Source organism: Squalius cephalus, assembly GCF_949319135.1.
Source record: "Squalius cephalus genome assembly, chromosome: 1".
NCBI lineage: Eukaryota > Metazoa > Chordata > Actinopteri > Cypriniformes > Leuciscidae > Squalius > Squalius cephalus.
In genome coordinates this window covers 39,580,031-39,593,869 of record NC_137122.1, presented here as the reverse complement: position 1 = coordinate 39,593,869, position 13,839 = coordinate 39,580,031, and the positions used below count along the sequence as shown (strand labels likewise).

Here is a 13,839-nt window from a genome sequence, read left to right as displayed (position 1 = left end):
TGATTTCAAAAGATATTTAAAATAGTTTATATATTTTATACAGACCTTCTAGATAAATTAATAAATCCTTATGTCGGTGGTGGGATATTTGACAGTTGCGATAAGTCTTTGGACCCTAAAACTGCAACCTGCAAAAGCTCTTCTTTATACGCGATAATAACATGATATGGCAACACAAACCGCAGAATATTTTATTTGCTTACGAATTTACACCAATAGGGAGAAACGCATCCAACCTTTGATCCAATAGTAACACGAGGAAACCGAGTCGTCAACGACACTTGTCCAATCACCTAACGTTTTTTTAACACGACCCAGCCCACTGCGAGGAGAAGAAATACGTTACATCCCCTAGTTTTAATGACAACTTAAAAATAGGACTATTTGGTCAATAAGACGAACGCTAGATATAAACAGAAGGTGAGTTTAACGAGTATACTGTATTACTTACACAAGTACATTGGACCTCCGAGCTCTGTTTATCATAACTGAGAGATATTCTTGTCGCTGCTTGGCTAGCTGAAAGATACTGACCTGTAAACTTGCATGCTACGTTGTTTATAAATGATTAGGCTAACCCTGCTTTTTATAATATACGTGTTTGTGTGAGTGAATACACATCTCTCATGCTGCTCACTAACTGAGCAAGTCGTTTTATGTACAAGCACATGTAGTAATCTAGTCAATAAATCCTATTTGCTTTCGAGTATTGTTCTTCTCAGGCAACGAACTGCTGAAAACTCGGTCGTTTAATAATTTCTTTGCATAATTCAGAAAGTATCAGAGCAGGAGAAAATAATCCGTTGTAATTTAATGAATCTTAGCAACTTCTGCTATGTTCTTGCAGATCTTTATGTGTTTGTGAAAGTATTGCTACCTGTCATCACCATCTCCAGGATCCATGTCTTTTTTGGTGAGTGAGCTTGATTGAGTTAAAATACTTGGTTGTCAAAGTGACTGATTTTGTTTGCATGTGGGTCAATGACATGACTTGCATATTTTTGTGCCCAAGTGCATTATTTCCATTTATATTAATTTGATAAATTCATGACATATATCACTGTATTTTATATTACCTATTTAGGCTAGTTAAAAAAAAGTACATTTAAATAATACATATTAATTTATGTTTTGTTATCTTAAAACCCCAAAATGTCAGGTGGTGCAACTGTCTGAACAAATGAACAGACTAAGACATTTTTTAAAATGGTGTCTTAATAATAAAAAATGTAAAACTAAATACTATGGTGTAATTTTAGGTTTGAAACTTTTCATATAAACAAATTTGATGAATATCAGTATTTATAAATCAATTTGTATATTCTTAAATGTCAGGGTGGCACAACTGCAAAACATTTTATTATGAATTGACAAGGTAATATGATAATGCATCATCCTTGTGGCAGAGTGAAAAGGTTTGTAGATCTCTCTCAAATATAGGTAAAAACTGCTGATTTCAAGTATGGGTAGGTTGGTACACTTTCCATGTCAGGTGGGACATCTAGAGTATATAGCCTACATAAAACTATTTGGTTGTACCACCTGACATAAAAGCAGTCAAAAAATGAATGTAAACACTTTGTTCATGACTCAAAAATATGCATTAGATCAGCTTTGAAAAGTTTTTTAAAAAACATTTTTTTTGACGCTTTAAAGGGGTGGTTGATTATGATTTCACTTTTCTAACTTTAGTTAATGTGTAATGTTGCTGTTTGCGCATAAACAACATCTGCAAAGTTATGAAGCTCAAAGTTCAAAGCAAAGGGAGATATTTTCTTTCAAAAAATTGCTTTTTAAAGGTGCATTGTGTAATATTTAGGAGGATCTGTTGACAGAAATGCAATATCATATACATAACTATGTTTTCAGTGACTTTACTTTTACATTGACATTTCTATCTACATACACCGCGGGTCACCTTACATTGAATGCGTCGGCATGTTTCTACAGTAGCCTTAAACGGACAAACGCATTTCGTCACTATGTTGTTCTTGGTGCAAAGAAGCTATTTAAAGTCAGCCAATAAAACACTGACACAATGATGAACAAGTAACAATAATATTCACAATAACATAGAGTTTTACTGAATAATTAAGTAAACCTTGCTTAACTAGCTACACTCTGCTGTCTCAGATGACGACATCTTCCTGTCGGCCACCGTAACTTCTGTCGGTTGCAATTCACAACCTTACCACTAGATGCCGCTAAAAATTACACAGTGCACCTTTAAAGGGTAACTAAACCCCTGGTCAGAGCCTGACTCCACCCACTGGCAATATTTGAAAAATGCTGGAAAAGTGGGCAGAGCCCAGCGGAGGGGGGGCGTGCATCTCTCTGTAGGCAAGGGCGTGGTTAGCTAATCAAACACACCTGATTCAATTCATCAGCTCATTATCACATGGGTTAATGAGCTGATGAGTTGAATCTGGTGAGTTTGATTAGGGAGACAAAGAAAACGTGTAGTGTTGGGGGTCCTTCAGGGCAGGTTTGGAAACTACTGCTCCGTCTAGGGAACCACAACTTTCAATAAGAAAATTAAACTGCAGTAGCCACCGTTCAACCTGAATAGGGCAGCACTCAGACGTTTTTACACCATATTTTGTAGAATTAAAACACTTTAAACACAAATGCCAAAAAAATGACTTGAATCAATGAACAGCATTAATAAAGCCCCAGTCTTACAGATCATTAACTAAAAAAAGTTGTTTTAGGGTTTAGTTACCCTTTAAGGACTACAATAAACGGCTGGTAGGGACTGCACAAGCTTCCTCCTGGGTTAGTGACATAACTAACCCTTAAAGGGATGGTTCGGAGTAATTTCAACCTAGGGTCCTTTGCACCATGACCTCGAGCCAAACACCACCCCAGAAGTTGTTTTCCCCTTGGTCGAACATTATTAAAGTTAGAGCTTATTTAGAGATATCAGCCGAATGGCTTATTGCAGGCGCTAATGGATCCAAGGTTATATCTCGTAAATTACCCCACTAATAATGCCCGGAATGGTACCAAACTTGTACAGTAGTACAAATAGGTTCTGTACTCATAAAACGAGGCATTGGAAAGTTTGTAAGTACATCAGGAGTTTATTTAAATAACACTTGCCTCTGGCGGCTTATGCTACCGCTAACCCAGACGTCGAGTTTGGGAAAAGCCTGTAAAGCGATGCATTTTATATTATTTTTTCCGAAGTGTTGACAACTTAGTGTTAACTAATAATTGTTGCAAACTGGTACTACCAACAAAATATTAGTGCATTCCTGGAACTGGGCGTCGTTACACTACTACATCCTTATGATCGCTTTCTGCCAGGACTTTTACAGGCTTTTCCTGTAAAAAGTGGAAATGGAAGTGACCTCGACGTCCGGGTTAGCGGCATTACATCAAAGACTTATTTTACATCTTGTGAAAAAGGCATTATACCACCCCTTTAATTGTCAATGACCCATGTACATCCATCTCTCACTTTCTCTCAGCGCTGGGTGTCAGAGAAACTTAGTGTGGAAAGCCTGAGGGACCTGGAGTTATTTGGAGGTGAGTTCAATAGTCCAGCATCTGATGTCGCTGTGCTTCTTGTACCTCTTTCGGCAAACCCCACCCGCCTGAGCTTATCCCACTGTAGCCAGGGTGAGTGTGAAGGGGAGCCCTAGTAACTCAAACCTTAAAATTAGTTCCTATAATACATTAATATTTCAAGATACTTCTGCAATATTCAAATGGTCAATTGGCCCATCTTGAAGTTGTCAAGGAGATAAATATTTTTGCACACAAATCCCCCTCATAGTCAGCTATGCAGGCACATAGCAAAAGATAAGCTCTGCATATGCAGATTACCCATGATCGCAACCAACCAGTACCTTTGCAAAAGCAACAATTCGGCTTTTGGCTCGCTGTTTGTTTTGCGTGTGCTTCATTAAAGGTTTTGCGAATTTAATATTGTCAATCGTTGTGGGTTTTTGTTGTAAATGTGTCATACGGTGTGGTGTGATACTGCTCTGTAATGGAACAGATGCGTTTCGTGCGTTTGTGTCATGGTGACTGATGATGGCGGTAACCGCAGATTCTGTGTGTCCTTGTGCCTGTGAGGCTTTTTAATCTACTTTCTGCGGTGATGTCTCTATGTATGTATGTATGTATGTAGGTTGACTCTGATGTAGTGTAATTGCTAGGTGTTGACGGATTGCTTCTGTGGTGTAACTGACAGCTGAGTCACTGCAACTGATCTGTAGGGGAGATCTAAGGTGAAGCCATATGAAATCTGTTACAGGAATACTGTATGTATTGGTAGACTGTGAGCTTTACTTGTAGACTAGTTTACAGAGAAATCCAGGTATTAAAAAGGCATTATATCTTTTTACATTTTGATGCGATTGCCTTTTGACAGCATTGTTCTTACATCAGTATAAACGTTCATATTTTCTCCCATTTAGTTGCAATACATAAAATGATAATATACACAACCGTTCAAAAGCTTGGGGTCAGTAAAATATGTTTATTTTAAAGAAATGATTACTGTTATTCAGCTAGGATGCATTAAATTGCTAAAAAGTGACAGTCTATTCATCAAAGAAGTATCACGATTTGCACAATAATATTAAGCAGCACAGCTGTTTTCAACATTGATAATTATGAGAAATATTTCTTAAGCAGCATATTTGAATGATTTCTGAAGGATCATGTGACACTGAAGACTGGAGTAAAGATGCTGAAAATTCAGCTTTGACATTACAGTTTAAAATATATTTAACAGGAAAACGGCTATTTTAAACTAATAATATTTCACAAAATTATTTTGATCAAATAAACACAGCCTTGGTGAGTGTAGGAGTATAGTCTTTCAAGAACATTAGAAAATTGTACTGTCTTCAAACTTTTGAACGGTGGTCGGCTATATTAGACTACTGAAAATAATCTGATGTTAGTGGTACAAACAATAACTGTCATTTAAAAATGAAAAGCATTATTTCAGACTTGTCTGGTGTATAATTCCAGACCTAATGATATATATCAATTCGTTTTCAAAGCTCTAAAATGATGTGTAAGTGTAATCCATGGAAAATGAAGGGATTTTTTTAGATGTTGCTTTTTCTGTCTGCTTCCATTCCTTTTGTTGCAGTCCATAATTGCTGCTTCATGTCTGCTTTAAAGATGCTAAGTTTCGTTTGCTTTTGGCTGTTACATGTTCCATGGCAATGCGTAAATAAAAAGGGTTGATCACCAATATATCACCAATTTTAAAAAAAAGATGTTAATATAGAAAGAGAGAAGATATTAAAGAATGCTTTTCTGATGGTTTATCCTTTTTTGTTGAATTGAGTGTTCAAGAAATATTATAATTTCTGCTTTGATCATTTTATAGGCCTAGGCTATATCCAATTTGCTGCCATATAGATCATATGTGGTGTCAATTTTGTCTAGACAAGTAAAAAAAAAATTGACAGATACTGTGTTTCTTATATTTATTTATGTTAGAATCTTTCTTATGTTTCATTGTTTGTTTGTTAGGAGAAAGGGGGGAAAACTATTTAATAAATAGGTGTGTATATATATATATATATATATATATATATATATATATATATATATATATAATATATATTAAAAAAATATATATATACCAAGGATGTAGAGCGTTTTGATTGGCAGGATGTTGATAATAAGCTAAGAAGAGAGGTTCTCAGAAAACTAAAGATGTTCTTGATGTTTCTTAAATTTGTGAGAACCACTTTAAAGGCAGATTGTTTGTTTGTATGTGTTTTTTGCATCATTTACATGGTTTCTCTACGCCAGAGCAAACTCAGGCAAGCCCACTAAGGAAAGTAAGTGTGGAATATCTTCCAGCTTTTCCATCCGCCTGTTGGTGTGGGTGTGCGATAGGTGTGCGTGGATGAGCATGTGAGCGGGTGTGCGCTTGTGTAAATGTGCAAATGTAAGATTAATGGTGTGTGTGTGTGTATATGCTCAGATGAATACATCCCCCTGTGCTCCTGTGTTTGCGTGCATGCACTCATCGTGCTGCTGTGACACTCATACCTCCACACCTGCTCAGACTGAGGGTCCAGAAAAGGGAACTGCTCATATTTTAATGAGGAAAAGAAAAATTACGGCCCAAGAAACTCACTGGGTAGGGGTTTATTATTGTGAGTGCTTGATAAACCAAAGGGAAGAAAATACTTGGGGTTCAGTTACCCAGTAATGCAATACTTAAATCATAAATAAGACCCTGAATTAAAGAGCAAACAGATTAAAAGAGCAATGTAACGCATTTATGTTAAAGAACAGATACAATAGATATGAAGGATAGTTCACCCACAAATTCACTAGAAGATTTGGCCATTATGTCTCCAAAAGGGTTTGTGTTGTTTTTGTAATTTTTCTTTGTCTTGTAATTTGCAAGCTTGATTGTGTTAAGACACTATTAATAGTCTAATTATCAATGTTGAAAATAGTTGTGCTGTGCTTTTTTGGGGGATATTTTGTATATATTATTGAAAAACATGATTTTCATGCTTTGAAGAATACAAAGAACTGCATTTATTTGAACCATTATAAACATAATGTCGCTTTTACTGTCGCTTTTGACCAATTTATTGTACCCTTGCTGGATAAAAGTATTAATTACTTTTTTTTTTAAATACTTAAAATTTGAAGTTGATAAAGGCATGTGGGATCCTAAGGGATGAGTACATAGTACTGTTTGCACTAATGGGTGAGCTGTCCCTTTAATGAAGGAGGACATAAACTTTGAGTGAATTCACTGAATTGCTTCTTTGTCTAATAATTAGCAGTCTAATTCAACAGACTAATTCTGCATTACACCTTGCAATTTAAGGCATCTCTCTTACGAAATGTACTCATAAGAGTTGTCACAAAGAACGAACCAACACCAGGAATAATGATAATGTTGTCACATTGGTCACCTAAGCATGTGAAGTGGGATGATGCTCATTGTGTTAATGCAACACATGGAGTCATCCTGTCAAAGCCTGGGCTTGCTGCACTGTTCACTGAAATAGTCCTGCAAACACATCAAAGGGCTTAAAATGATTATTATTATTATTTTTCATGAATTGCCATAGACCTGCATGATCTCCACTGACAAATACTCTCATCATATTTGAGAGGATGTTATTGTTAATATTATCTGTGAGTTCCATGGCAGCACTAATGGAAACTAATGTAAGTAAAAAAAAAAAAGAAAAGAAAAAGTACTTGATCTTAATGGGATCATGTATATCTATGACCAAATGCAACACAGTGTATTGTAAAAAATTGTTGATGCTTATAACATGCTTTTGCAAATATGCAGAGTTTTGTGAAGCCATTCCTGCTGCGGTTTCAACTTCTCGTCTCGTCTCGTACTGAGTTTCAGAACAGTTGGACTGAATCTTTAATTAGCCATAATCTGCCGTTTCTCAGTACTTGATCTGTATGATTCTCTGAAGAGCTTTGCAATGGCTGGGATTTATCAGTGTATGTGCAATAAAAACCCTTCCCCTCTTCAAAACCAGGTTGGTTTGTGCAGTTTTCTGTGATTGTATATGTGTGTACTTGAAATGTTTCCTAATTCACTGAAACTGACATAGTTTCATATGTCATAGTATATTTGGTTGACATCTCAAAATACTATGATGCTTTTGAAGTAAAGCTAACATGTACTTATAATGTTTGCTACCCAAACACTGCTTGCACAGTGACACAAATCCTGTCAGAAACACTAAAGGTTGATGCTGGGTCCCATTCAAAAGACTTTTATGTTTCATGTTATTATTTTCTAAACTCCCTATACAACATCTGTGAATGTACAGTGAGTCAAAAAATACTTTAAAAAATGTCTTTGCATTAGAAACAAAATATCAAACCAAGTGGCATCTGCAAACAAATAATGCTAGACTTTTATCTTTTACTTTTTGCTGTGACTTTCAACTAACTGGTCCTAAGGTCATTGTAGGCTAGTAGATTTAAGAAATTCACACAGGTGCACCAGAGTAAGCACCCATATACACTAAAGTTCAATAGTTTGGAGTTTTTGTTTTATTTTTTTGAAAGAGGTCTCTGATGCTCACCAAAGCTGTATTTATTGGATCAAAAATACAGTAAAAACAGTTATATCGTGAAATTCTGTTACAATTTCAAATAATGTAATGTTTATTCCTAATTTATTCCTGTGATGCAAAGCTGAATTTTCAGCATCATTACTCCAGTCTTCAGTGTCACATGATCCTCCAGAAATCATTCTAATATGATGATTTGCTGCTCAAGAAATTTTTTTTATTTCATAATAGAAAGTATAATAAAATAAAATGTAAAATTAGACATTTCTTTACTGTCACTTCAATTTAATGCAGCCTTGCTGAATTAAAGTATACATTTCTTGAAATATATATATATATATATATATATATATATATATATATATATATATAATATATAATATATAATATTATTATTATTATTATTATTATTATTATTACCGAGGCCAAACTTTTGAATGGTAGTGTAGTTCATCCACTATTGATCAGATTTCACTAATGTTTACCACCAGAAATTTTCAGACTCCAGGAATGTTTTCTTAATTTTGTATAGTAGTTCTATTGTTTTATCTTTTAAAATCTAACATGCTTTTTTGTGTGAAATGTCTTGCTTGGAAAAGAGAACAAGAACGTTTCTTTAAAATCGATGCCATTTGATTTGATATTTGATCATCTAATGTAATGACATTCATACGTTTTTAAGTGTGAATTAAATGTTGAAATACTTTATTGGGTCACTGTATGTCTGCGTACCCACAAACCACTTTCACGAACACACCTCCAGTAAAATCACAGGGTTCACAATCTAATAATTCAAGTATGTTAAAAGGATTTGATTGTGTTGAATGGGCTATGCTAGGAATGCTGAACTGGGATCTGACGTGTGTCTCAATCCGCTCCCTGGTTTCTCAATATTTAGTGGATCAAGGCCCATTCTAATGCCTGAGTTTGTGTTCACAATAAGCTGTCTGACATCAGGAAGGTGATCGAGACACAGCCATATTCAGTTTGCACTTTGTTTATTTGGCATTAATTCTCATTGAACTAATGACTCTTTTCATTGACTCAGGCCCATGAAGACAGTCGAGAGTCTCTGAGCCCTCTCCCACGCAGGGACACCATGGGAAGCTTTCTTCCAGATAACAACGCCTATGAGCTGCGCACTGTCATAGGTGAGGCCAAGACTGCACACAGCACTAGTACAGACATCGCTGTGAGGTTCTCTGTGATTCCTACAGCTGATGTGTGTGTTTGTCTGTGCTTGTGTAGGTCGCGGTTTGGAGGACTTGATGACAGTCAATCTGGCCAGGTACAAACCTACTGGGGAACTTGTGGCCATCCGGCGTATTGACCTGGATTCCTGTACTAATGACATGGTCAATTACTTACAGGTCAGTAGAAAGTGACAGCAGGGCTTCTCTCAGAATATACTAGAGATGGACAATTTGAGTCATTTTATATTTATTTTTAATGAATGTAGCAAAATAACTGAAATGCATATTTTGTTGTATTCACAAACCTCACATCACTGATAACAGTTTCAAAATAAGCTATTTTTAACAACTTATGTCTTTCTTTTGAAAAAAATGGGCAATATACATTAATAATGACATTTCGATTTTTCAGTTTAGATACAGATTCAGTTTATCTTATATTTTATTTAATAGTTTTAGTTAACAACACTGATTCAGTAAGAAAGTTTATTTAAATTTGTATTTCAAAAATCCTTTTGCAATGTTTGAGTAGTGTTTTTATTAGGCGACTAGATGGTGCGGAACAAATACTTAACTAGTCAATTAGTCACGCACATCTCTAGTATATACAGTAAACATAAGCATTGCAACCACTTTCTGTTTGTTTTTCCAAAGGGAGAACTCCATGTCTCTAAGCTGTTCCACCACCCCTGTATTCTCCCATACAAAAGCGTCTTCATTGCTGAGAATGAACTGTGGGTGATCACTCCCTTCATGGCCTACGGTTAGCTGATACATTCTGCATCAACTATATCAAGTCTGAGCTGCTCATAGTACCAGTTGAAAATGTTTCTTTTGTGTTGCTCCTCTCTATCAGGATCAGCACGAGATTTGATCAGTACACATTTTGCTGATGGTTTGAGTGAGCAGACAATTGCCTACATCCTGCTGGGTGTGCTGAGAGCGCTGGAGTACATACATCAGATGGGCTACGTTCACCGGTGAGGAACCTATGTACACTCATGATTAGTTATTATTGTTATTAGTCAAACAGGTTAATATGTCAACCAACCACTCCACACTGTTGGTCTCATGTTTTTAATGTAGGTGCTACAAGAATACTTTTCAATCATCTTAATCTATGTCTGTAGGAGTGTGAAGGCAAGCCACGTTCTGATTGCAGCAGATGGGCAGGTGTATCTGTCCGGTCTTAGGAGTATCTTCAGCTTGATCCGTCACGGTCAGAGAGCACGTGTTGTACACGATTTTCCCCAGTACAGTATTAAAGTACTACCTTGGCTCAGTCCAGAGGTTCTGCAGCAGGTACGTTTGATCTACTGTACCAATCTAAATTTTGGGGTCAGTAATAATTAGGGGTGTAACAATATATCGTGTCACAATATATCACAATACAAAAATGTGCAATATATATCGTGGTTAGTGACAATATGTATTGTGTATATTTCACCCAAAATGAAAATGAATTAAGGTTATAGAGTTTTAGTGTCAGTACTACATTAAAGTATATATAATATTGAATGTAATATATAATAATGCAATGGGGAAATATTTGTGGGTCCTGATAATGCCAAATTTCTTATGTTACCAGTAAAAAGTGGCCTACATTATTTTAAATATATCTAGTCAGTGACAGAGTGGAAGCATATTCGTCTAAACTAATTCTGTATTTTCAGCTTCAGAATCATGAATATTTTTATTCTGGTGTCATCATTGTCCTGTGCATTTTGTTTCCAGCACCAAGTCCAAGCCTATTCATTTTCACCCGCAATGTAATATCAAATTTTCCGTATTAATCAACAATACATTTTTTGTTAACCTTTCGCCATATGTCTTGGAGTATCGCAATGATATCGTATTGTGAGTTCAGTATCGTGATATGTATCGAATCGTGACATAAGGGTATATCGTTACACTTTGTTATCAGTATATCGTGCTTATTGTTTTAAACACCGATAATGACAAGAAATGCTTCTTGTGCACCAAATCAACACATTAGAATGCACTAAAACATATATATATATTACTGTATTATTGATCAAATAAATGCAGGTAAGCATAAGAGACTTCTTTCAAAACATTAAAAAATCTTACTGGCCCCAAACTTTTGATCAGCATGTATACTGTACTTATAATACATCAGAAATTAGCAAATTACATTTTTATTAAATCTGTATTAATCTCTGCATATGACAGAATCTTCAGGGATATGACTTCCGCTCAGACATTTACAGTTTGGGCATCACTGCATGTGAGCTAGCTAATGGTCACGTGCCTTTTAAAGACATGCCTGCTACGCAGGTAAGACAAACACTTGCTTTTTTCGATACATTTTTTGCTTTCCCTCCTTTTTAACTTACATTTAGCTTTATAAACTGTCTCTTTGCCTGTTCTCAGATGTTGTTAGAGAAGCTGAATGGTACAGTCCCCTGCCTGCTGGACACCACCACCATCCCCCCTGAAGAACTGAGCATGAAACCGTCTCGCTCAGGGGCCGACTCTGGGATCTGCGAGGGCCCCAGTGCCGGTGGAGCTCGCCACACAAACGGAGAGCCCTCATCCTCCTCCGCGGGAAACCCATACAGCCGGACCTTCAGTCCTCATTTTCATGCCTTTGTGGAACTTTGTCTGCAGAGAGATCCTGAAAAAAGGTCAATATAACACTCTAGTGCTTCATTTATTTTTAAAGCACTAATTCAAAATTCTTTCATGATTTACTCAACATCATATCGTTCCAAACCTTTTACTGTGGAACAGAAAAAGAGAAATTTTCAGGAATGGACTTAACACTCTTTTCCTTGTAATGAAAGTAAAAGGGGATCCAGGGTGTTGAGCTCCAAATTGATAAACTGTAAAAAGTTTGTCCTTACTTTACAAAAGGTTTCATTTCTTAGCAACTATGAGCAATATATATTTTTATAGCATTAATCTTTGTTAATGTTAGTCAATAAATGTACATTTTTTCAGTATTTAGTTGCGTAACGGAGGGCAGCTAGTAGTCGCTGTGCGAGTAAAACGTCACTTCCCTGATCTCAAGAGACCCGGGTTTGTTGTCCGCACAGAGCGGGGCGAGTAGGACCTGGGTGAGGGGTAACGGTTGCATTAACTAATGTTAAAGATTAACATTCTCTTAGGAGACTAATGTTCAAAAATGTAAATTCTGTCATCATTTACTCGCCATCATGTCGTTCCAAATCTTGCTTCTGCTGAGCACAAAAGAAGATATTTTGAAGAATATGGGTAACCAAATTTTTTATTTTAAAAATTAGTAAATTATTAAAAGTATTAGTAAATGTAAAAAGGAACTTTAACCAAGATTAATAAATGTTGTAGAAGTATTGTTCATTATATTTAACTTATGTTAACAAATGAAACCTTTTTGTAAAGTGTTACCAAGTAGGTTATACTTTTGTGATGCAATGAATAGATTGAAATTGATGTTATGTCTTCAACAGACCTTCTGCCAGCTCTCTGATAGGCCATTCCTTCTTCAAACAAGTACGTTTTACCTTCTTCTGAGCAAAAACCTGACATATGTGTACAAATTTAAACAGAAAGTGGTTGCACACTTACTCTCCTCAGTGTTTCATTGTGGTCAATGTAACGTTTCAGATAAAGCGCAGACCATCCGAGGCTCTTCCTGAGCTCCTGCGTCCAGTTTCTCCAATCAGCAGCCTAGACTGCATGCAGCCTCAGGATTCGCCCACTGGACTAGCCAATCTGGAGTCTGATCTCAGCAAGCTGGATGTGGATGACTGGGACTTCTGACATTAAAAACGTATGAGAGATGGAGGGACGATGGATTGGATGGAAAGGGGGTGATTTACCGTAGGACTCTGAATGAGAAATTGAGAAATGTGGATTTTGTTTTGTCTTTTTTCTTTTTAGTTTTAAGGGAGAAAAAGGGAAGGCCTGTGCTATGCGAGGGTGATATAGACATTACAAAGCTTTAAAGAAGCTACAAGAGACTCTGGAATGTCTTTGTGATTTGTGTATGTCACTGAAACTAAAATAAGAGACTATAAGAAGAGAAATGAAAAACCAGCAGCCACTTAGCCTTGCTAATGCATCCAGAAGCATGAACTGAAGCCTGAGGCATGCACTGCGCACCCTTGCCTACATTTTAGTTACTCTTTACAGACTGGCCATGTGACAATGGTGATCACTTCAGGCTACTGAAATGTGTTCTATGCGTTTCAACTGAACTAATGACACTCTATGAATGTCCACCAGCTTACAGCAACACCAGTTCACAGTTGAATTACCATGTATCCTAGCATATTTGTCCAGTGAAGCATAAAGAGCTGTCAGTAAAGTCAAACTCGACTGTCCAATTTATGGATGGATTGTGGGAATGGTGCTCAATAGTGACGCCACAAAAAAAATGCTAGATTACTTTTTTTGCCTGCTATCTGGTGCAGTTGTTAGTTTGAAAATATTAATTCTGTTGTATTTTTGCTAAGATTAATTTCTGTTCTTGGCATGTGTTACAGAAGGAAGTACTTCAATGGACCGTCTGTGTATTTTCAGTATATTTACATCTTGGTCAAATGGAATAAATGTTGCCATTGATGTTGTTTGCTGTTATAGAATTTTTT

The 13,839-nt window shown here is 36.3% G+C and overlaps 1 protein-coding gene across 3 annotated transcripts; it reads left to right on the top strand.

The window, feature by feature from the left end:
• Positions 1–146: 146 nt before the first annotated feature.
• strada (STE20 related adaptor alpha) lies at positions 147–13,819 on the top strand. Of its 3 annotated transcripts, XM_079858559.1 has the most exons (14): positions 307–420; positions 848–913; positions 3,474–3,531; positions 5,788–5,816; positions 7,443–7,508; positions 9,100–9,202; positions 9,300–9,421; positions 9,899–10,007; positions 10,101–10,224; positions 10,375–10,546; positions 11,438–11,542; positions 11,639–11,892; positions 12,697–12,739; positions 12,854–13,819. In XM_079858559.1, exons 2-14 carry the CDS (start codon positions 902–904, stop codon positions 13,007–13,009), a joined length of 1,353 nt encoding a protein of 450 aa, XP_079714685.1. In that variant the 5' UTR covers positions 307–420; positions 848–901; the 3' UTR covers positions 13,010–13,819. The 3 variants fall into 3 exon arrangements, with proteins under 3 accessions (XP_079714687.1, XP_079714685.1, XP_079714686.1); XM_079858560.1 differs by lacking the exon at positions 7,443–7,508; XM_079858561.1 differs by lacking the exons at positions 5,788–5,816; positions 7,443–7,508 and having other exon boundaries at positions 147–420.
• The last annotated feature ends 20 nt before the right edge of the window (positions 13,820–13,839 follow it).

Bases quoted from the DNA above. Each gene is read 5' to 3' on its own strand.
- strada (XM_079858559.1), top strand. The intron at 5,817-7,442 runs GTAAGTGTGGAA...GATTCTCTGAAG, and splicing joins AGGCAAGCCCACTAAGGAAA to AGCTTTGCAATGGCTGGGAT. The intron at 10,225-10,374 runs GTGAGGAACCTA...CTATGTCTGTAG, and splicing joins CAGATGGGCTACGTTCACCG to GAGTGTGAAGGCAAGCCACG.